The 23518-nt window shown below is 33.8% G+C and overlaps 1 protein-coding gene across 1 annotated transcript; it reads left to right on the top strand.

The window, feature by feature from the left end:
- The first annotated feature begins 1280 nt into the window (after window positions 1-1280).
- LOC132724618 (antiviral innate immune response receptor RIG-I-like) lies at window positions 1281-20311 on the top strand. Its single transcript, XM_060709553.1, has 15 exons — window positions 1281-1387; window positions 1684-1915; window positions 2692-2842; window positions 3451-3685; window positions 4332-4489; window positions 4971-5149; window positions 8404-8596; window positions 9338-9500; window positions 12797-12892; window positions 13205-13374; window positions 15253-15391; window positions 16080-16307; window positions 17459-17626; window positions 18235-18359; window positions 18634-20311. Exons 2-15 carry the CDS (start codon window positions 1746-1748, stop codon window positions 19144-19146), a joined length of 2688 nt encoding a protein of 895 aa, XP_060565536.1. The 5' UTR covers window positions 1281-1387; window positions 1684-1745; the 3' UTR covers window positions 19147-20311.
- Window positions 20312-23518: the final 3207 nt, after the last annotated feature.

Genomic DNA, 23518 nt, shown 5'->3' with positions numbered 1-23518 from the left:
ACAATTTAAATTGAAATAATAGTGTCAATTTTAAATGGGCAAGATTGTTTTGCCAGTACACTTGCTATATGGACAACGCCATGTTTGTTCTCGAAATTACCTACTCAGTATTGGTTTTCCCAGGGTTAATATTAGAAACCTGATGCACATCGCTTTCACAATTATGGAAGCTCGCTGATGATTACTGTTTGAAAGTTCACCAGAAATGATTTTGTGTTTGCTCATGATTAGATTTAAAAGAGGGGCGTTATTTAGAGCTGATTTTAATTAGATTGGTATTACAAATTTTCCCACTTTTCCATCCGTAAAATAGAATTATAGCAGTTTACACTGTATATTACTATTTGAAGTTAAAATTTGACTACAATTCTAGAAAATTGATTTTTGGAAGTACAAATTATATGAAAGTATTTATCAGTTTTACTGCTCACACATTCAAGGACAAAGTTCTGAATATATAAAAGCTAGTTATGCCCCCTTTTAGGTTTGGTATGCTAAGGTCCTTAAGCTCTATGGACCTCTAAATGCTTTAGTGGTGTTTCAGGTATATTGTGTTATGATCACTGAATTTCAAACTATAACTTCTTCTTGCTAAGCCTCATAGTAAGGCCATGATTTTAAACTTTGTTAAAAGAACATCAAGGAGGTTCTGTCCATGTTATTGATACTGTGAATTCACTTAATTTTGTGGGCTTGAAATTTTGTGGTTATGTCACAAAATTTTTTTCATGGGTTTTTAAATTCATGGACTGTTTATTTTTCCAAAGGTAAAATATAAATAATGTGATGCAAAATAATTTTTACAGCAGACAAAAATAAAAAAAAATTTCAAAAAAAAAAAAATTTTTTTTTTTTTTTTTTAATTTTTTTCCCGGCCCCCCGTTTTTTCCTCACAAATAAAAATGATTTTGCAGTATTCCTTTTAAACAATTATTCCTCCGCAAAAACAAGTTTTCTTTCTTAAGAAAGGTGCAAACATGAGTTTTTTAACATTTAAATAATGGTATTAGAGCATTTAATATCAAATAAAAGTTTCAGAGAATGTTAGATGCTTATCACCTGAAATGTGAAATTATTTGTCGTAAAATTAGTAAAATTTAAGGGTTTTAGTCCCCCATCAAAGACTATTAGTAAACTCACGATAACAACTGTAAAAATTGCCAAAATGCAAGGAAGCAAAATATTGTTATGTCAATTGACCAGACTAATAACAGGACACCAAATATGTGGAGAAATGAAAGTAAAGGCATTTCTTGGGCATATTTTTACTTGCTTTCAGATGAAAAAACTCAGAGAAAACAGGTGGTTGAATCGGAATATACCGCTGTAAAACAGATTGATGACTCAACTTTGGACTTCCGTACATTGGAGGCACCAGTTCTTAAAGGTTTGTTATTCTTTTTTTTCTGTGCAATTAAACAAAGTTTTTGATGTGCAAACAAGAAAAACATTTAGTTTGCTCAAACCGAAAGTGAGTGGCCTTTGCCAACAGTATTGAACCAACCCAGCCTGCACATCCTTGTAGTTTGACCAGGTCCTTAAAAGAAACTGTGGCCTTACTGACTTTTAATATTCATTTTGTCTCATTTTACAAGTTAGAGATAATTGTTACTATACACTGGAAGCACCGAACTATATACATGTATGTGATACAATTGTAATTGCGTGTATTTTCTCTATTAGATGAACATACTCCGAGTTTAAGCAAGAACAACTTGAGTCCGTTCAAACCGGATGAGTTCAGTATGTCATCGTTGACGAGTGTGGAGTCGGCTAAACGATCTCTGAGTGAAAACTTCGCCCAATCTTTCGATGAAAATCAAGACATGAGCTTAAATTTCAACTCTTTATTACAAGATAATGAGAATATATCCAAAGGACAAGTCAAGTCTGCTAATGACATGAATGAGGGAAGGTAGGAAAATTCTGATTACCTGTGGACAATTTCAAAATTCTCAAAGGAGCTTCACAATTATAGTGTTCTGAAGAAAGAAAAATAGAAAATATAAAGATGGAAAATTTTCTACTTACAAAGCTATTTGAAGCTGTTTTATATTGAAATAGCTTTACAAATCAACTGAATTATAACTAATAACTTATCAAGTAACTTTAAAAATTTATTATCAAAAATCTTTGAATTTAGCACTAGCCGGTGAGCTAGTAGTATTCAGCCGTAGAAGTCAGACCTTGTAAAATTTTCTAAATGACTAGCCCGACTAGCCTGTGAAAATGTTAGCAATCAATCACATTAGTTAGTGTTAGTTTCTTAAAATAGAATGACTGAATTTTAAATGGAACAGTTAATTTATCTTCGATTCAGGGAAAAGAATACAAAATAACTGTTTAAGTCATTATTTTTAATTTTACTATACACTTTCAAAGTTTTACATTTTTTGGCTTGTAAAAGCCTTATTTGATCTGTAGATATTACATAACACTAGCTTGAATAACTTGTGCTTTTTCTGGTCCTAAATTCTTTGATTCAAGGTATTGTGCTCAAATTTCATTTTTAAAATATTGATTATTGCCACTCTATTTATTATGTAATTGTAAAATAGACACGATTTAAGTACACACTGAGTAGATATACACACTGTAGGTAAACACAGTATGAATACATACATAGTGTTATTATTAAAAAAAATTAAAAAATTTGTCCATTTATATTTATGTTGTGATTTCTTTTTTAAGGTCGTACAATTCATCAGAGTTTGGTTCAGGGCTAGAGGCCGACACAAGTTTAGATAGCTACCTAGAAAACATGACACTACATGATTCTAATATTGCCAATCGACAGAAGAGTATGATGTCATTTAATTCCTTTGACTCGGCAAATGTGCAGGTATGTGACTGTATACATGTATGTAGATATTTCACAGAAGAAAAAAATCAGGATTTTAGAACACCTAATTCCCAGTCAGTCAAATTTACCTATTGCCCTCATAGAACCCCATTTATGTTATTGAAGTTAAATTCAAATTGACCAATTGCCCTTATAGAACCCCATTTATTGAAGTTAAATTTAAATTGACCAATTGCCCTTATAGAACCCCATTTATGTTATTGAAGTTAAATTCAAATTGAACAATTGCCCTCATAGAGCCCCATTTATATAACTGAAGTTAAATTCAAATTGACAAATTACCCTTATAGAGCCCCATTAATGTTAGATATTGAAGTTTAATTCTTATCAATTTGCAGTGTTTATTCCTAATCATTTAATGTATTATAAAACTGTCTCCTGTTGTAATCAGTTCATTTCTACCGATTTAAAATTCTGTAAAAAAAGATTTATTAAGTTTCATTTAGTCAAATAAATGAGAAAAATAAATAAAAAAGTGAGATACATGTATCTGGTATTAAATGCTGTTTTCCTTTTTATGCAAGAATCTGGTTTGGCATGATATGGGAAAATCATCAGAATAATATTTTTATATGATATTCTCTAAGGTCATAGAGCCGAAGCAAAAGGAGCAGGCGAGTTTTTCCCAGTTTCAAAAGTTGACGACATCAAAGTCTGTTAAAGCTGGTGAAAGTACGACAGAAGTGAATGTTGACACACCACAGCCAAACAGTATCAGTAAAGACAACCTGTATGATCGTACTAAGTTCGACTCAAAGAGTGACGACTTTCGTGAGCTGAAGGATGAAAATGAACGCAGCCAGTTGAATATTACTGAAACAGGTTTGTGTAGTATTCAAGATGCATTTTTCAAATTTGTTCAACTACGAGTACATATAACATTAAAATAATTGGCACAAAATTATTTTTCCAAAGAAAAACTCATTTTGCAGTATCTCAGTACTAACAGAGTACTCATCGTTTGTACATTATTGACTATAATATATACTGCAAAACATGCCAATTGCAACACATATTTTGTCATAATTCGCCAGACGGTCCACTTAACCAGCTTTTCTGGCTAACAACCCAGTAATTACCAATGTCTTTTGAAGTGACCAACTACTAAATCCACATGATTTCTGCACAAATGACCATTAAGTCCTAGATAAGTAGTCACAGAGAAATTTTGCCATGCTAAAAGTTCAAACCAGTGACCCTGGATTACAAATTTTATGATCTTTCTATTGAGCTAAGCAGGCATACTAAATTTGATGATAAATCGAATAGAGTTTAACACACTTACCGAAGCATGCTTACAGCTTTTCACTGCCACACAGTACTCGGCACCTGTTGTGATGTATAAATATCTGGACAAAAGTGACCCCATGGAAGCTTTGATAATTGGCAGTTCCATAAATGGAAGATTGGCAGATCAATTAAGCAAAAACAGTAGGTTTATAAGGGCTAATACGGTATAATATTTCAGCTTCTTATGAGAAGGACGAGGATGATATTGAAGATGTGGATATAAAACTTAGACAATACCAGCAAGAGTTAGCTGCCCCTGCTTTAGCCGGGAAAAATGTGATCATTGTAGCTCCGACAGGATCGGGTAAAACTCGGGTAGCCATGAGAATAATTCAGGTGAGTTTTGCCTGTCACATCACTATTTAACATGTAGAGTCTGGTATGAGTTTTTGCTATCAGTTTTACAAAGTTTCGTGATAGTATCCTACCTCTGTCACAAGTTTATTAATCTAAATACATGATTTTTTCATTGTTTTTATTTACCAAGAATGCTAGTTCAAGATATTTGCATCAATATTAAAGATGAATATTTGTTACTTCTGTAATTCTATAATTATTTGTAACTTTTGCAAAAACAATTCTTCAATTTTCTGCTCAAGTATTATACTTTTCCTAAATTATAAGATACTATATGACTTGTTCAATACCATAGCTGGTCAAAGTAACAGTCAGTACTTCTCGTATTTATTAATATTTGTCACATAATGTGTATTTTTTGCTACATATGTCAGCAGACATCTCCAATGTGTGATTTGTTCATTTAGAGTTATTAATAGCCTGATTTGTGATTAGTCATGATGTGTTTTAATTTTTAAAGGACCATATACGACAGCAGAAGGGTCGAGCGATCGCCAAGGTGGTATTTCTTGTTAACCAAGTGGCATTGGCCAATCAACAAGGAAATGCTTGCGGCGAACTGCTGAAAAAATACACATCCAAAGTTATAACTGGAGAGTCTCAACGGAAAAGCGAGTGTTTAAAAGATTTTATAGACAAGTAAGTGAATTCTGATATGACTATTAAATATATATCTCTTTTAATACATTAAAAACTGGGGTAGTGTTTCTTATTAACATTTTCTTTTATGCTATGAGCTCATCAGGAATGGAATTTGTTATCATTATGCGATTTTATTAACCAGGTTTTCAACGAAAACCGGGTTATTGTAATGCCGAAGTCGGCGGGCGGGCGGGCGTTAACTTTTGGTTTCCGCTCAATATTTTTAGTTTGCTTTGGCCTATTGACACCAAACTTGGTGTATGGATAGCTTATATCAAGAGGCAGCTTGGGATTGCTATCCAGGTGTCTGTGATCAAGGTCAAGGTCACTGTTACTAAAAATAGAAATTCAGTTTCCGCTCAATAACTTGAGTTTGCTTTAGCCTATTGACACCAAACTTGGTGTATGGATAGCTTATATCAAGAGGTAGCTTGGGATTGCTACCCAGGTGTCTGTGATCAAGGTCAAGGTCACTGTTACTAAAAATAGAAATTCAGTTTCTGCTCAATAACTTGAGTTTGCTTTAGCCTATTGACACCAAACTTGGTGTATGGATAGCTTATATCAAGAGGCAGCTTGGGATTGCTACCCAGGTGTCTGTGATCAAGGTCAAGGTCACTGTTACTAAAAATAGAAATTCAGTTTCTGCTCAATAACTTGAGTTTGCTTTAGCCTATTCACACCAAACTTGGTGTGTGGATAGCTTATATCAAGAGGCAGCTTGGGATTGCTACCCAGGTGTCTGTGATCAAGGTCAAGGTCACTGTTACTAAAAATAGAAATTCAGTTTCTGCTCAATAACTTGAGTTTGCTTTAGCCTATTGACACCAAACTTGGTGTGTGGATAGCTTATATCAAGAGGCAGCTTGGGATTGCTACCCAGGTGTCTGTGATCAAGGTCAAGGTCACTGTTACTAAAAATAGAAATTCAGTTTCTGCTCAATAACTCGAGTTTGCTTTGGCCTATTGACACCAAACTTGGTGTATGGATAGCTTATATCAAGAGGCAGCTTGGGATTGCTATCCAGGTGTCTGTGATTAAGGTCAAGGTCACTGTTATTAAAAATAGAAATTCAGTTTCCGCTAAATAACTTTAGTTTGCTTTGGCCTTTTGACACCAAACTTGATGAATGGGTAGCTTATATAAAGAGGCAGCTTGGGATTGCTACCCAGGTGTCTGTGATCAAGGGTAATGTATTTAGTTTTCATGTTATAACTTGAGTTTGCTTTGACCTTTTGACAATAAACTTGCTGAGTGGCAGCTTTGGATTGCTACTTAGATATCTTGGAGCAAGTTCAAGGTCATTTGCTTACAATAGAATTTTCAGCTTCTACTCATTAACTTCAGTGTACTTTGACCTATTGATTGCTGTCACATCAAAATTTGGTCGTTGAAAACCTGGTTTTCGTCGCATTGCGGCGCTTCTTGTTGACACTTAAAAGTATTTTCATTAGAGCAGAAAAATATATGATTAACCAAAGGAAAGATCTAGTTATAAAATTGGGGTGTTATTTCAAGCAGACAGGTGGACAATTTCTTCTATGCTCAACTCCTATATTTTGCAATGGGTTTTGACCAAACGTTCACAGTAGCTTTGTCATTAAGTTTTCTGCCACATATTAACAGTGTTTTGCAAATCAAACATTTGTGGCAGAATAATGGCCCTTTTTTTTCTAAAAAAAAAACAAGTATTTTTCTGAGCGCTGTTCTACTACATTTCTCAAGGGATTTAGACTAAAAGAACAGAGGTCCATACTTCAACTGAAAATGTTTGAATCGCAAAACATGGAAAATATGCACCAAGGCACTTGATTACAAAGTTTCTGTAAAAAATGAACATTGAAAACCTGGTTTAGCATTCTGTTGATTGTTGTTTTATCAGTTGAAAGTTATGATTATTTCCATAAGATTTTCAAGTCTCTAAGATACAATAACTTCTATACATCAGTCAGATTTCTTTGCTTACATTAAATTTTGTGCCTTCTTATGAGATATCCCATCCTCGATAATTCATACTTGTTTCGTATACACTTTATTCATGATGAATGAAGTTTAGTGAAATTAGTACCTGTGGGTCCGAACTATGGGAATTCCCTAATGTAACAGTCAATTAACACTTAAGCAGTTAGAACTAAAAGTGATAAGCACTTGCTACCAGTCTATAGCTAAGGCCAGCCTGAATATTCAAGCAAGCACTTGCTACCAGTCTATAGCTAAGGCCAGCCTGAATATTCAAGCAAGCACTTGCTACCAGTCTATAGCTAAGGCCAGCCTGAATATTCAAGCAAGCACTTGCTACCAGTCTATAGTTAAGGCCAGTCTGAATATTCAAGCAAGCACTTGCTACCAGTCTATAGCTAAGGCCAGCCTGAATATTCAAGCAAGCACTTGCTACCAGTCTATAGCTAAGGCCAGCCTGAATATTCAAGCAAGCACTTGCTACCAGTCTATAGCTAAGGCCAGCCTGAATATTCAAGCAAGCACTTGCTACCAGTCTATAGCTAAGGCCAGCCTGAATATTCAAGCAAGCACTTGCTACCAGTCTATAGCTAAGGCCAGCCTGAATATTCAAGCAAGCACTTGCTACCAGTCTATAGTAAAGGCCAGTCTGAATATTCAAGCAAGCACTTGCTACCAGTCTATAGCTAAGACCAGTCTGAATATTCAAGCAAGCACTTGCTACCAGTCTATAGCTAAGGCCAGCCTGAATATTCAAGCAGTCTGATCAGACTCAATACCTTCATTAGCTGAATTATTAAGCTTGTCTGTTTTCGAAGAAAAACTCGAGCTTTTATGATTGCTGTGGTGTCATCATTGTTGTCATCATACAATAAATGTAATGAGCCCGTTATTTAAATGTTTTAAAAGTTATCAGCATGAAACTTGAAAATCTTGCTTATCATGACAGGGTGCAGTTCTTAGACAGGCATAATTCTGAAAGAAATATTTTTGGAGTTATGCACCTTTTTATCTTAGAATTTTTAACAGACGAGCGTTAACACCACATATGGTGCCCTTGTTTGTATTTTGATATTTAAATCTCTGAAAATTGCAATGAACTGTCCAATTCAAAGCTTTGCAAATTCATTACCCAAAGTTAAAAGCTTAAGTATTAGCAAAAACTTATGTCTTTTCCTTTAAATATATACATATATTTCAGTGACATTTCATTCTGATATACTTAATTGCTTACACTATTTGTTTGGTTCAACTACGGGAGGAAGAAAAAGAATTTTTTTGTTTATTGCAGACGTGACATACTGATTGTTACCGCTCAAGTATTACTGGACGCGTTATTGAGGAAAGAGATTAGTGGTATAGACAAGTTCTCGCTCATCGTGTTTGATGAATGCCATCATACCCACGCCAACCACACGTTCAATCAGATCATGGGTCGATACATGGACCTGAAGTTCGATAAACCTGATATTTCTTTACCACAGGTATAGGTTACGAAAAAAACACTAGTTTGTTAAAGGTTGAAAAAAATTCTTTCACTAAGTAAATACTCAATATAATAATTTCATTAATGGTGTAGTTATAAGTGAATATTGATAGCTTGCCTCCACAAGTGAAAAATAAATTGATTTTACATGTAATTACAATTTTTCTAATAATTTTATGCTTTTTCATTGATTTTGATGTGATTATTGTAAAATTGAATAATATACATCACAATTTTATGTAAAAAAAAAAATGTATAACCTTGTTATGGTCATATGACAACTTTACAGCTTCACTGGTGAAGGAAATCCTTTGATTTCGATAGCTTCCTGACATGAAAAAAATCAATGTTGAAGGCAACAATGGTGTGGGGGTAGTAATATAAAATTTTAAGCCAGATACCTTTAACGCTAGACCTAGGAGTTACCTCGGTCTATGTGACAGGGTCTCCCATTTGTGTTTCTGAAGAAATCACAGCTTGTTTGTGAAAGGTGTCTGGCTCTGTGTATGTGACAGGGTTGTCCCTCTTTGTTTGTGAAAGTGTTTCCCACTCTGTGCATGTGATAGGGTTTCCCTCTCTGTGTATGTGACAAGGATGCCCACTCAGTTTGTGACAGGGTTGTCCCCTCTGTGTTTGGAAAAGTGTCCTTTCTCTGTATACATACTATGTGTTTAATGACATGGTCTCCTTTTCTGTGTTTTTGGAGCATGTTATAATAATGCCAGATGTCTTGTTACAGATTGTGGGATTGACAGCTTCTGTTGGTGTAGGTAAGGCCAAGAATGAAGAAAAAGCTGTAGAACACATCAAACAGCTGATGGCCAATCTAGATGCTCATGTTATATGTACTGTACAAAAGAATGTGGGCGAACTTAGACAGCACGTCAGTTTACCAGAGGAAGGTATAACAAGCTTTTGATTATTTATTATACACCCACCAAACATAGTTTGGAGGTCTTATAATATAGGAATCACTTTGTCTCGTCTTGTTCAGACTCGTCCCATTTTGTTTGGAAACCAGTAGAGATATTAACTTGAAACTTGTTATATATAGAAAATGTGTTACGATGGGGCATATAGCCGCTGGTATATCCTATAGTCTTACATTATATCTCATTAATATATGCTTACCCAAAGCATCTTCTTTTTTCATCAGAGATTTTAGACATGTAGGTATATTATTTGTTATACAAGCTTCTGACAGGGTATTCGGAAGAAAATGTCCTAAATGAGATCAATATGTCTCGAATCGCTATTGGAAGGTTATATAATGTTGGTAAGGCCATATTCTCCTGTCAGCAACTAAAACCCAGCTTCTAAGACTGTTTTCAAAAAAAGCACTGGAAAAAGGCACATGAAATAATGATGATGTCAGTTGTTGAATAATATGCTATAAACAACAAAACGCAATAATAAATTTTATGCACACCCATACTTCATTGTCTCAGATGTGGAAATGCATTGTTGTTTGTGTGCTCTACTTCACGTTATTTATGGCATTGTATACCAAGTGTGTGAGCCAATCAGAATTGGAGTAATTTTTTGCATTATTATAAGTACCGGTATATTAAAAGTACGGTAGGTGTATTTTTAGATATATGAAAATATATTAGGGCCGGGAATTATATTCGGATATTCGAAACACTACCGAATATTCGAACATTGAAAAACGAATACGAATATTCGGAAAAAAAATTTTTTTTTGGTTATTACTTTCAAATTTCAATTAAGGTCGAAAATTAAACCATTAACCTGTACTTGACCAGGTGTTCACATGTTTGTATGACGCGTGTCAACGATTATCGCCAATTAACTGTGAAAACTTTGGGGTCTAGTTGATCAAAAAGGCACCTGTTTAACAGTTTATAATTTAATTCTTTCCGATTTTAATTATCTTATTTCTTGTTTTCTGTGCTATAATCTTTCCGATTAATCAATAATTGTCTTAAATTTTGTGAAGACGAATTAATCGGCACGCATTATTTCGCTGTGTTATTAAAGCGTGGGAAGTGTCTATATACCGTCAGAATATATTTATGCTGTAAAAATTAGACTCCGTATAATATTGACTGCGTTATAGCTAAATTTATCTGAAGAGTATTTTAAACCTTATATAAAATTATAAATAAACTAGAAATGTGTCATCATGCCACGGATGCCCCGCATGCAGCCAAAATTTCAAATGTTATAATATTTAGTTCCAAATTTGTTTGCACAAATTATTTTTTTCATTCTAAGTTCAAAGCCCTTAAAACTTTTCAATGTTAACACAAACCATTTTTATACTGAAATTATTCAGTCTTAACCTTTTGAAAATAGCATATTGCATATTTGTAGCCAAAATAATGGCTATATACATTTCCACAAAAGTATGAGTGCTGAAACTGAAAATTCAAAATTTTTCCAACATTCAGGAAAGATAAGTTTGTCCAAAATCATTGAACCACGACCAAATTCAAACTTACACTGCTTATTCCTAAGATGTATCTATATTATTTTAAAAGTGAAAGGGACATAACTCTGCCAAAAAATCATCGAACCATGACCAAATTCCAACTTGACCTGCGCATTCCTTTGACATATCCATATGTCAATTTTGAGTTGAATATGTAACACTGTTGGGTTGATAATGAACAGAAACTGTAAATTTCATATTATTTTCAAAGTGAAAGGGGCATTACTCTGCCAAAAATCATTGAACCATGACCAAATTCGAACTTGGCCTGGGCATTCCAAAAACATGTCCATATGTCAAATTTGAGTTGAATGTGTAATACTGTTGGGGAGATAATAAACGGAAACTGAAAATTTCATATTATTTTCAAAGTAAAAGGGACATAACTCTGCCAAAAATCATCAAACCATGACCAAATTCAACCTTGACCTGTATTTTCTCATGACATATCCATATGTCAAGTTTGAGTTGAATGTGTTGTACCATTGGGGAGATAATGAACGGAAACTGAAAATTTCATATTATTTTCAAAGTGAAAGGGGCATAACTCTGCCAAAAATCATCGAACCATGACCAAATTTGAATTTGACCTGCGCATTCCTTTGACGTATCCATATGTCAAGTTTGAGTTGAATGTGATGTACCATTGGGGAGTTCATGAACGGAAACTGAAAATTTCATATTATTTTCAAAGTAAAAGGGGCATAACTCTGCCAAAAATCATCGAACCATGACCAAATTTGAACTTGACCTGTATTTTCTCATGACATATCCATATGTCAAGTTTGAGTTGAATGTGTTGTACCGTTGGGGAGATAATGAACGGAAACTGAAAATTTCATATTATTTTCAAAGTAAAAGGGGCATAACTCTACCAAAAATCATCGAACCATGACCAATTTCGAACTTGACCTGTATTTTCACATGACATATCTATATGTCAAATTTGACGGAAGGATGGAATGACGGAACAGGGTAACACTATATGCCCCTGCCATTATATGGCGGGGGCATAATAAAAAAATATTTAATACAAGGTAAGTATCAATATAATTATGTGTTATTGGGGCTAAGAGGCTACAGTGGACAATCAAGTCACGTGAGTTACCTCCCGTTAATAAGACAAATGATCAGAAGTCGGATTAACTGAACAAAAGGCAATCAAACTATGAATTTATTTCAAAAGTTAACATATATGTTGATTTCAAAAATATAAAATTAAAAAAAAAATTGACGTAATTATAAAGGTATTTTTAATCGTCGATTTTTCCAAACATATTAAAGAAGTATAGTATTGGACGCAATCGATTTCGGATACATATACGTCAAAGAGAAAAATTGGAACAAATGTTGTAAAAACGAATATTCGAATATATTCGAATATGGAAAACGAATATTCGAACATCAAATTCCTTATTCGTTCCCAGCCCTAAAATATATATATATAGGTATATTACATACTCCTACATCCTTTGAAAGGATTTCTAGCAGAAAAGCAGGAACATCTATAGCATCTATAGGTTTAACCAATATTTTTGTTGTTTTATTTGTACATGTAATATAAGACAAAGGGAAGGTAACTCATTTTCACTAAATTATTCCCCTTGTGACATAAAAATTTCTGGCATAAGCCAAGTTCTCGTTTAACTGTCATGCACTAGATAAGAAAAATAACAAGCACGCTGTCAAGTTTCTTTATTAATCTTGATACGTTGTATTTATACTTTTTTCTTCTTTGAGCAGAGACGTTCCGTGTTCCGAAGAGACGGAATGATACGTTCCATGATAATATCGTTAAACTGATGAACACTATAGAGAAACGAATGAACCAGTCATCTTGTATGTCGCCTTTTATATCATATAATTTTTTTCTTGTATAATTATATAATTATGATACTGAACAAAATTAAAGCATCATTATATATTAGAAATTCATTCTTTTTTTAAATTCTTTAGAAATCTAAAACACGTATCTTGACGTCACTTCCGGTCATTTTATTATGTTTTACACTGATAAAGGCATCTAGCTGAAACATCTGCAATAAATAATTACTGAATGTTCATATTTGTGTGGCTTCTTGGTTAATTTTGTTAAGTTGATTTCCAATGGTATTTGTGACTTTATTTTCAAGTGTAATGTGTATATTGTAGTGGTGAAGGAGATACCAGAAGCCACTAAGATTGAAAGTGCTTTGAAAGCCCCTTCCCAGAAAGGCGCAGCTCAGTATACTCAGTGGGTCAGCAAGCTGTGGCGGGAAACTGCAAAACTAAAATTACCCGATGCTAGAAGATTTCTGAATTCTTGTCGAGCTCATTTAGAGGTATGCTATGTGACGGACTTTTTTTGACGGATTTTTCTTTCATTTCCAGATTAGCTTCCACAAGATCACTGCTGTTAATTATATTTTTAAGTATAGAATAATTTAGGGGGGAAAAATAATGTAATATTATCCGGTAGTCCCAAATATTGATGTAAATATCAAGGCAAAAAGATCATTCCGTGAGTGGGACAAACCTAGAAGAACATTTAAACTAAAAACACAAGTTGACCACCTTATTCATTCTCTGAGTGAGATAAACCAAAACATATATGAATTTGGGTTATTGTATTACCTGATACAATGTTTTATATGTCTTTATATCTGAACAATTTATCCAAATCAGAAAACCCTCTGGTCCCTGATACCTCTCTAAACAGGACCAAACAAACTTGATCTTAAAGACATATAGGCAAAATTAAACCTGTTCATTAGAATTTCTTTAAATTTGGCATGTTGTTAAAATATGATAACAGAAACATTTTAAGTGAAAAAAATTTGGTGGTCACTGTCATCTGCCACTTAATTGGACTTTTTTGCTTAATTCAAGGGAATTTACTTTCAAAATTGGCATTAGTCATTGCAAAAGTTTTCTGGAACACATAAAGACTGGATTGTTTCTTTTTCCCATCTTTAAACTTGGGACATTTGGCCTGTGTTTAAAAGAATTTTAAGTCCCTTTATTTAAACTGAAAAAAATTGTAACAGAAATAATTTATGAAATTGCATGTTATATCGCATTTTGATCAACAATAAAAAGAAAAACATAATCCAAAAGTAAAATAAAAAGATTTTGTAGGTGTATGTATAAGTTATCTGCCTTTGAAATAACCTCAGATAAGAAAGTTATTATGATTCAAGGGCAGATAACTCAAAATAGAGATCAATGACTCCCAACTTTTTTTTGCTTAAAATATTTCTGTCATTATACTGGGCAGGAACCAGTTTCCGGACAGAATTCGAGTTTTTTTTAATTGTCTATTTTTAATAATAAACATGCATTAATAAAACTAACATACAAAAAACCTGAGCTCTAAGTACATCTGAAAACACAATTAATACTGCCTGGTGACGTAAGCAATGTACAAACTGAAGGGTTAAATTAGGTCATTAAAAGTGTAAATTGTTCACTCTTGCAGAACCAGTTTCCGGACATATATTAAGCTGCTATTCATTTCTTTTTTTAACTAATAATTATTCTAATATAACAAAAAAACTCTTCTCACATTTTAGCTTTCTTATATAATTAAGCTGATTTACTGAAAAATGTTTATGATAGGAAAAATAATGATCACGTGATGGGTGTCGAAATGACTGAAAAGTGAAACGGATATTTTTGTGTGCAAAGAAGTGCGAACATGGAGTAAACATAGCCAAAAACCGTTTTCCGATGCATTACAGATTTAGCTCTGGGGAATTACACCCAATGAACTTCGAATGAAGTACATTGTGCATTAATTGCTACCCCAAATTATATCCCGAAATAAACAAAATATTGCGCATCTGCAGAACAAATTACATGCCCCAAAGGGATATAAGGCTGTTTTTAAAAAACAGGTAAGATATCCTCACAAAATTTTAATGATGTATCAACTTGGAAGGAAATTTATTTTCTCAAACAATCAAACCAAGAATCTTCATGACATATAATACCGATCGTCATCGATAAAGCCAAAATTAAGCTGTTATAATACTTGTCTGGAAACTGGTATTGTCCGGAAACTGGTTCCTACCCAGTAGTCTACTAACATGCCAAGTTTGAAAAAAATCTATTGAACATTTTTAATTTTGCCTATACGTCTATATGAAAATGCCTGAAAACAACCTTAAAGAGATTACAACTGTAATCTGAAAATAAATAAATGTATTAATATATTTCAGCATTACAACAATGCACTGATTATTTATAATGACGCTAGAATGGAGGACGCCCTCTCGTACCTCGATGCCGAGATGAATAAATGGAAAGAAAATGCTATCATGGATGAAAATGAACTCGTTCTGCATGGAGCTTTCAAAAGTAAGATATGTTTAGTTTTTAACCTTTAGCCTGCCAGCAGTAACTGATTGTAATCATAGGACCAGTGTAACCAAAAAGCAAGTGACATACATGTATTCCTGCTCTATGATAATGGTCAGCATTGCTCCCTATTCAGTCAGTGCATATTTCGAAATTTTCCCTAAAAATAATGAATAGATTTGTCCAGCTTAAACAGAATTAAAACTCAAGAACATGCAGTCTACAGAAATAAGTTGTCTTAGCCGAGGTAATCTTATGTCCAAACAAGATAGATGGACAAGATTAATGTTGTCACCTATGCTTGGTTCAAATTATAAACTTAGTGGTTAATATATGGTTGCTGCATGCCATTTTCAAATTGTCATTATGGGATAATGGCACGATAATGGCACAAGCCATTATGGGATAATGGATGATTAATTAGCCAGTTATAAAAAAAACAGTGCTTTATTGCATAATGAGCTGAATTTTGCCGAGACCTGCAATTTTGTTACTACAAATAGTAACATAGATTTAAATAAAATGTTCTTTCATTACAGTTTATTTAATTTTCCATTCAATATTTTCAATTTTCAACAAAAAGATGTTTATAATAGTTAATATAATCACCAATATAATTATAACTGTAATCATATAAAAATATTATCACGTATAATTCACGTTTTGTTCAATATAAACTTATTTCTAGAACTTCGAGGTGCAAGATGTCGTAACTGTCCAAATCCGAAGCTGGATAAGTTATGTGAGATGATAACGAAGGCATACAAAGACAACTTTGAGAACTCACGAGGAATTGTGTTTGTGAAGACGAGAGATCTATCGAAGGCGATTCTAAGTTGGATGAAGGAAACACCAGGATTGAGGGAACTGAATCCTATAGTATTTGTCGGAACAAACATGGCTGCTGATAAGGGAGGTATGTTACAGGTAGTTCCTTATAAGAGCAGGACGATTAATGAAGTAACCCACTGTTTGTCATCATCCCCTGGCGTAGTTACACATAGTTTCTTATAAGAGCAGGACGATTAATTAAGAAACTCACTGTTTGTCATCATCCCCTGGCGTAGTTACACATAGTTTCTTATAAGAGCAGGACGATTAATTAAGAAACTCACTGTTTGTCATCATCCCCTGGCGTAGTTACACATAGTTTCTTATAAGAGCAGGACAATTAATGAAGTAACACACTGTTTGTCATCATCCCCTGGCGTAGTTACACATAGTTTCTTATAAAAGCAGGACAATTAATGAAGTAACACACTGTTTGTCATCATCTTCTGGTGTAGTTTCAGGTAGTTTCTTATAAGAGCAGGACGATTAATTAAGAAACTCACTGTTTGTCATCATTCCCTGGCAATGAAATCAGAAAGGGATATAGAAATGACATTGTCAGTCAGTCTGTCCATCCTTCAGACTGAGCATTGCAAAAGTAATTGACGGCAAAGTAACAAAAAAAATATGAATCTTAAATGGCATCATAATCCACAGGAAAGTTGTTCATTTATATCCTATTGTTTCTTTAGAATAGACAGTTTGTATGCAAAAAATCTAAGTGACTCCTAAATAGTCATTCTAAGATTTTGGATGAATGTGCAGTAGATAACGGATTCTGTATTCTTTGGAATAGTTGCTAATATTTTCAAGTGTGTGTAGATGTAAATCATATAAACTAATAAGGGACTATTTAAAGAGTTACTTAAATGACAAATAACAAACGTTTTTGAAACATGTATGTATATTAAGCTCCTGTATAGAACCACCAACCTTCCATAAGATAGCTTCCTCACTTGAAAGAATCTAAAATTACTTGTGCTGACAGTGAAGTGCAATTTCTTGTATGTCAGCAACCTTAACCACTGGGTCAGGGGGCCTCATATGATAATATATCCTATATAGAGATATATCGCTATATAAAAATACGCCCTGATGATATAATTCCTAATTAGTGTCTGATTTGTTTCCATACATATTATCAGCATACCGAATTTCTAATTATTACATCACATGTCTAAATATAGTCTATATATACCAACATGCCATCATATCAAATATTGTATTTTCAAACAGGTATGACAAAGGCAGAGCAAGTCGATGCCCTCGAGTACTTCCGCAATGGCCATCATAAGTTGATAATAGCAACCTCTGTTGCCGAGGAAGGTCTTGATATCTCCAAGTGTAATCTCGTCATCAGATACGATCATGTGACCAATGAGATAGCTATGGTCCAATCTAGAGGTAAGAAGGCAGCTTTTGAATATTCAAGTTTTTATTTTCAAGTTAGAATTATTGAACAAATATTTCTTGAATGATTTTGCTTCCCAAAAACTCTTTGGTATAGTAGGTTCTTTATATGATGTTTTGACCTTTCACATTCACTGACCATTTCTCAAAGGGCCTTTATACAGTTAGTGTAGCTATTTTGTATGTAGTAGGGGCTTTTTGGCATGGACCTCTATATTGTCACTTTATTGCAATAACAGTTTAATTTCTATTATATTTAATAGGAGTTAACCTGTTACTGCATTAATATAAGGTGACACTATTTGAGTTTGAAGTAAAAAATCTCTTGAGCTAAAAAATTTTAATATATACTGTATAAGTGGATATTTCCATGTGTTGGAAAGTTAGCAAATAAAAAGTCCAGACATTTCGTGTGTCAAATGACTTTAACTGTGTTAGTGCGGTGCGACATAAAATCCACCCCCACCCAAACAAATAAAGCAGTGATGACTATAACCAGGTTCAAGTACATATATATCTGATATAAATGGATGATGGCTGGTCCCTGGCCGTGTGCAATTTAATCAGGTTCAAGAACATCATATATCTATGTATTAATATAGGTAGAGGCAGAGCAGAAGACAGCAAGTATTTTGTGATAGCGGAGGAGAATACAGGTATGGCAGAGAAAGAAGAACTTAACATGATAAGAGAAGTGATGATGAGAAAAGCTATCATTCAGCTACAGGTTAGTATGTTTACCTTTTCTGTAATACGTAGGACATTGTTTTGTGTGGAATAGTAATAACGTACAATGTACATGATAGATGCAGTATGTCACAGTAAAGAACTGTCTACCAGAATTAGAGAGAAAATGTCTTAGTGACTGGGTAGCTATGTCGGTAGAGATGCAGAATGGTATTCCAAGGGTCTTGGGTTCAAACCCGTCGGGCTGCACAAAAGCATTATAATTTAATTTTTTCTGAAATCATTTCATATAACATCATATACTTTTATTTCAGGACTACATTCAGCATAGTCCAGATAAATTTCGAAAAGAGATCCAGAAATTCCAAGACGAGGCAAACTTAGATCGGCAATTAAAGTCGCTAGGATCGAGAAGGAAACTGGTAAGATCGGGACAGTTCGAGCTGCGTTGTGTAAAATGTGATCATTTTATATGCTGGTCCGATGATATTAAAAAGGTTCAAGATTCCCACCATGTTGTCATTGACAAGTACCTGTCACAAAGGGTTACATTTGTTAAGTGTGGGTCGACTAGATATCAAGACGATGCCATCCAGTTTGTAGGGAAATTGATTTGTAAGGATTGTGGTGGTAACCTTGGAGTTATATGTATACACAGGACATTGGAATTTCCGGTTCTAAAAATAGAACATTTCCTGATTGTTGATACAAATGGCAGGCAGGACACGTGTAAGAAATGGAAATCGGCCCCGTTCATTGTTCCGCCACTTACAAATGATGATTGGAAGGAGATAGTTAAATCCAGGAAAGAAACTGGAGAACTGTAGAATTAATAAATGGAGAATAATCATGTTAAATAAAACATCATTTTCCCTTTTTGCCATTTAAACAGTAATGACAAAGGTTGTAAGAGTTGAAAAATAAAATTATATAATACAGTTTGTATTAAAACAGGGTTTGCCTTCTTTTCCATCCTTCTTTCCTGTTCTTTTTTCTCATCCTTCTTGTCCATCCTTCTTTTTCCATCCTCCTTTCAAACTTACCATTTCTCAGAGCACCTCCATTTATTGACTGCCTTCTTAGATGTTGGTACCTTCCACGGACATCTATCCTTGTTTGCTGTTTCAGGCCTGTTGGGTCAAGGCTGCAGAGACTAAAAATCAATTTTCCCATTTTTCCTCATAGTAAGGCCACATACATATATTCAGCTTTGTTAAGCAGCAATTGATGTTGCCAATATTCTTTTTTTCATCATTTACATGTATAATACATTATGAAAATTTCTATAGCACATTTTTTTTTTAAATACTGTGTTGTTTATGTGATAAGATTATGTGATTATGTTTCATTTTTGATGAGTTTAAGGTCTTTCAGATTTGTTGTTATTCATGCATTCATAAATCCTTGAAGGATTTCTTCAAACCTGGCTCAAAAGTTCACCTTCAAAATAATAATAAATAGACCTACATCAAATCATCCTGTGTCATAGGGATTGTTAGGGTTTTTACCACTTGTGTGGCAGCCCTTGTTTCCAATGGACTGTAGGAATTATATAAAATCAGCATGAAAGTGGAGGGGGGTGGGGGTTAACATTTTATTTTGAACATTTTGCCCTCATCTCCTGATTGAAATCATTATTTATGTAGGCATTTTGATCATTTTTGAAAATAGTTATTTTACTTTATAATATTTAATGGTGAATTTGGTTTATAAATAGTTTAGTGTACACTAGTTAAATGTCATGTATTTTATGATAATTACTTCTATTTAGTTCTATTTATGTGCAATGTGACGAGATATTGCATTGTTTAAGTTATGAAGTAAAATTTCTGTTCAGAATGAAATCCATGAAATTTTACATTATGAGAATTGTAAATTGTCCAAAGTCAGTTTTTTGAAAAAATATATATGTATGTTCAGATTAATATAAATAAATGAGAAAAAGTGTACCTTTTGTTATAAACTCCTTTCTGCTCAGTGTTTATAAAAATGTATGTTAAGTTTGGTTTTGATATGCATTACATATGTATTGCATTACATTCACAATAATGTTACTCTAGCTATTGCTTTTAAAGGGAATGCTGCCAATTCCAGTTTAAGTGCATGTGTATGTATATACGAAGAATTCCAACAAAACTTTCACACCTGTATTTATGTCTTATGTTGCCTCTTCATTTGTATATGTTTCTGAATAATATTACTGTTTGTCTACAGATGCCTTAATATATACCTACAAATGTAAATGATCATGTATTTTTCAATATTGTTAAATTTGTTTTATTTTTTTCTTGTTTGATTTGGTTTTTTTGTTTTTTGTTTTTTTTTCAAAGTTTTTATGCTAGTTTGATTTTCAAGTTGGCAAGCCATATTGATTTACCTTTTAGAAAATTGCAGACCTTATTTAGTTTTAGAAAAATGCAAGTTACATTGATTTGATTTACTTTACTTTCTAGAAAAAATGCAAGCTATATTGTTTTTCTTTCTAGAAAAAAGCAAACTTCATTGATTTTCTTTCTAGAAAAAGCAAGCTACATGTATATTGATATACTATCTAGAAAAATGCAAGTCAAATTGATTTTCTTTCTGAAACTGCAAGATATATTGGTTATATTTCTAGAAATGCTAGCCATATTATTTTTATGCCACCGCAGCATCTGCGATGCGGTGGCATATAGCGATTCACCTGTGTGTGTGTTTGTTTGTGTGTGTGTGTGTTATATAGATTATATAGTGAACTTAAAAAATCTTCTTGTGAAAAACCACTTGTCCAATTTCAACCAAACTTGGCAGGATTAATCCTTGGGTGAAGGGCTTCCAAAGTTGTTCAAAGAATTTCATTCCATGCAGAAATCTGGTTGCCATGGCAACCAAAAGGAATTATAAGAACAAACTTAAAAAATCTTCTTGTAAAGACCCAAAAGGCCTAGAGCTTAGATATTTTGCATAAGGCATTGTCTGGTAGACCTCTACCGAGATTGTTCAAATTATAACCCTGGGGTCAAAATCGGCCCCGCCCGGGGGGTCATTGATTTTCACTATATGTACATATAGTAAAAACTTAAAATACCTTCTTGTAAAGACCCAAAAGGCCTAGAGCTTAGATATTTTGCATAAGGCATTGTCTGGTAGACGTCTACCAAGATTAATCAAATTTTAACCCTGGGGTCAAAATCGGCCCCGCCCCGGGGGTCATTGATTTTCACTATATGTACATATAGTAAAAACTTAAAATAACTTCTTGTAAAGACCCAAAAGGCCTAGAGCTTAGATATTTTGCATAAGGCATTGTCTGATAGACCCTTACCAAGATTGTTCAAATTATAGCCCTGGGGTCAAAATCGGCCCCGCCCCGGGGGTCATTGATTTTCACTATATGTACATATAGTAAAAACTTAAAATACCTTCTTGTAAAGACCCAAAAGGCTGTGAGCTTAGATATTTTGCATAAGGCATTGTCTGGTAGACCTCTACTCAGATTGTTCAAAATTATAGCCCTGGGGTCAAAATCGGCCCTGCCCCGGGGGTCATTGGTTTCCTTATATGTATATAGTAAAAACTTTATAGTAAATAATTTCTTCTAGCAAATGCTAGAGGTTAGATATTTTGCATGAAAACATTGTGAAGTGAACTTCTAGCAAGATTGTTCAAATTATAGCCCTGGGGTCAAAATTGCCCCTGCCCCGGGGTCATTGATTTTCAATATATACATATAGTAAAAAATAAAAAAATCTTATTGTCTGAAGGTACAAGGCTTAGAGCTTGAATATTTGTTAAATGATATCATCTATAGGTACTCTACCAAAGTTGTTAAAATTTTGCCTCTTGTGTCAAAATAAGACCCGCCCCATGGGCCATAGGTTTTCCTTATATGTATATAGTAAAAACTTAAAAAATCATCTTCTCTAAATTTACAAAGGCTAGAGTTAAGATATTTTGCATGAAACATTATGTAGTGAACCTGTAGCAAGATTGTACACATTATAGCCCTGGGGTCAAAATTGGCCCCACCCCAGGAGTCATTGATTTTCACTATGTACATATAGTAAAAAAAAAAGAAATATTTTTGTCTGAAGGTACAAGGCATAGAGCTTTGATGTTTGCTCTATAATATATTCTATGGGTTCTCTACTAAAGTTGTTTTAATTATGCCCCTAGTGTTAAAATTAGCCCTGCCCAGGGGCAGTGATTCTCATTATGTTCACATAGTAAAAACAGAAAATAAAACAAATCTTTTCTGAATAGGAGAAAGCTACAGCTTAGATATTTGACTTGAAATGTTGTTTGGTGGACCTGTATCAAGATTGTTTTGAATAAAACCCTTGGGTCCAAAATTTTGCCTTGCCAAGGGGACAGTGACCTACTTTCTTGTCCTTTGATGTACAGCAATGAAATTTTGACCATGTGCACATTTTTAGTTGTAAAATTGAACTTTGATATCAGGTGAACTAGATTTTGATGATGTGACCTACTTTCTTGTCCTTTGATGTACAGCTATGAAATTTGAACCATGTGTACAGATTGAGATGTTAAGTGAACTTTGATTTCAGCTGACTTAGATTTTGACAAAGTGTCTTACTATGTTGTCCTTTGATGTAGTCATGAAATTTAGGCTGTGTGAAATATGACCTTCAACACCAAATTCACTAGACTCAAGTGCATTGATATATTCCTACTCTGATCTTTTATTGAGTTAACAACAGATTTAACTAATCTGATAATAAGAATTAGATAGGTCAGGGATCTATGCATTATGACAATCTTCAAAATTGTATAGAAACAAAGAAAATCTGTTCCTACACTACTATTTAGTGTTGTATTAATGCGGTGGCATAGCATTTTTCTCAAATGCAATCTTGTTTAAGATTTGAAATTGTTTATTAAAAACAGTTCATTGCAGAATTGTGTGAAATGAATCAATTTTCATGATGTAGACTTGTAGTAACATGCTACCTTCATGAAATAAAGTGTTTATTATTATACCCCCGCACAACAAAGTTGTAAGGGGGGTATACTGGAATCAGCTTGTCCGTCCGTCCGTCCGGCCGTCCGTCCGGCCGTCCGTCCGGCTGTCCGTCGGTTTTTTCTTGTCCGCCCAATAACTTAAGATTCCTTTGACCCTTAGTCTTCATATTTGGCATCGAGGTTAGTCATGATAAGTAGATGACCCCTATTGATTTTGAGGTCACTAGGTCAAAGGTC

The sequence above is a fragment of the Ruditapes philippinarum genome, unplaced genomic scaffold, assembly GCF_026571515.1.
Source record: "Ruditapes philippinarum isolate M1 unplaced genomic scaffold, ASM2657151v2 ctg2012_1_1_1_1, whole genome shotgun sequence".
Lineage (NCBI taxonomy): Eukaryota > Metazoa > Mollusca > Bivalvia > Venerida > Veneridae > Ruditapes > Ruditapes philippinarum.
The sequence above is the reverse complement of the archived record's forward strand: the minus strand, read 5'-3'. Positions and strand labels throughout refer to the sequence as shown.

Bases quoted from the DNA above. Each gene is read 5' to 3' on its own strand.
- LOC132724618 (XM_060709553.1), top strand. From the start codon at position 1,746: ATGTCATCGTTGACGAGTGTGGAGTCGGCTAAACGATCTCTGAGTGAA. The intron at 3,686-4,331 runs GTTTGTGTAGTA...ATAATATTTCAG, and splicing joins GTTGAATATTACTGAAACAG to CTTCTTATGAGAAGGACGAG. The intron at 18,360-18,633 runs GTTAGTATGTTT...CTTTTATTTCAG, and splicing joins AAGCTATCATTCAGCTACAG to GACTACATTCAGCATAGTCC.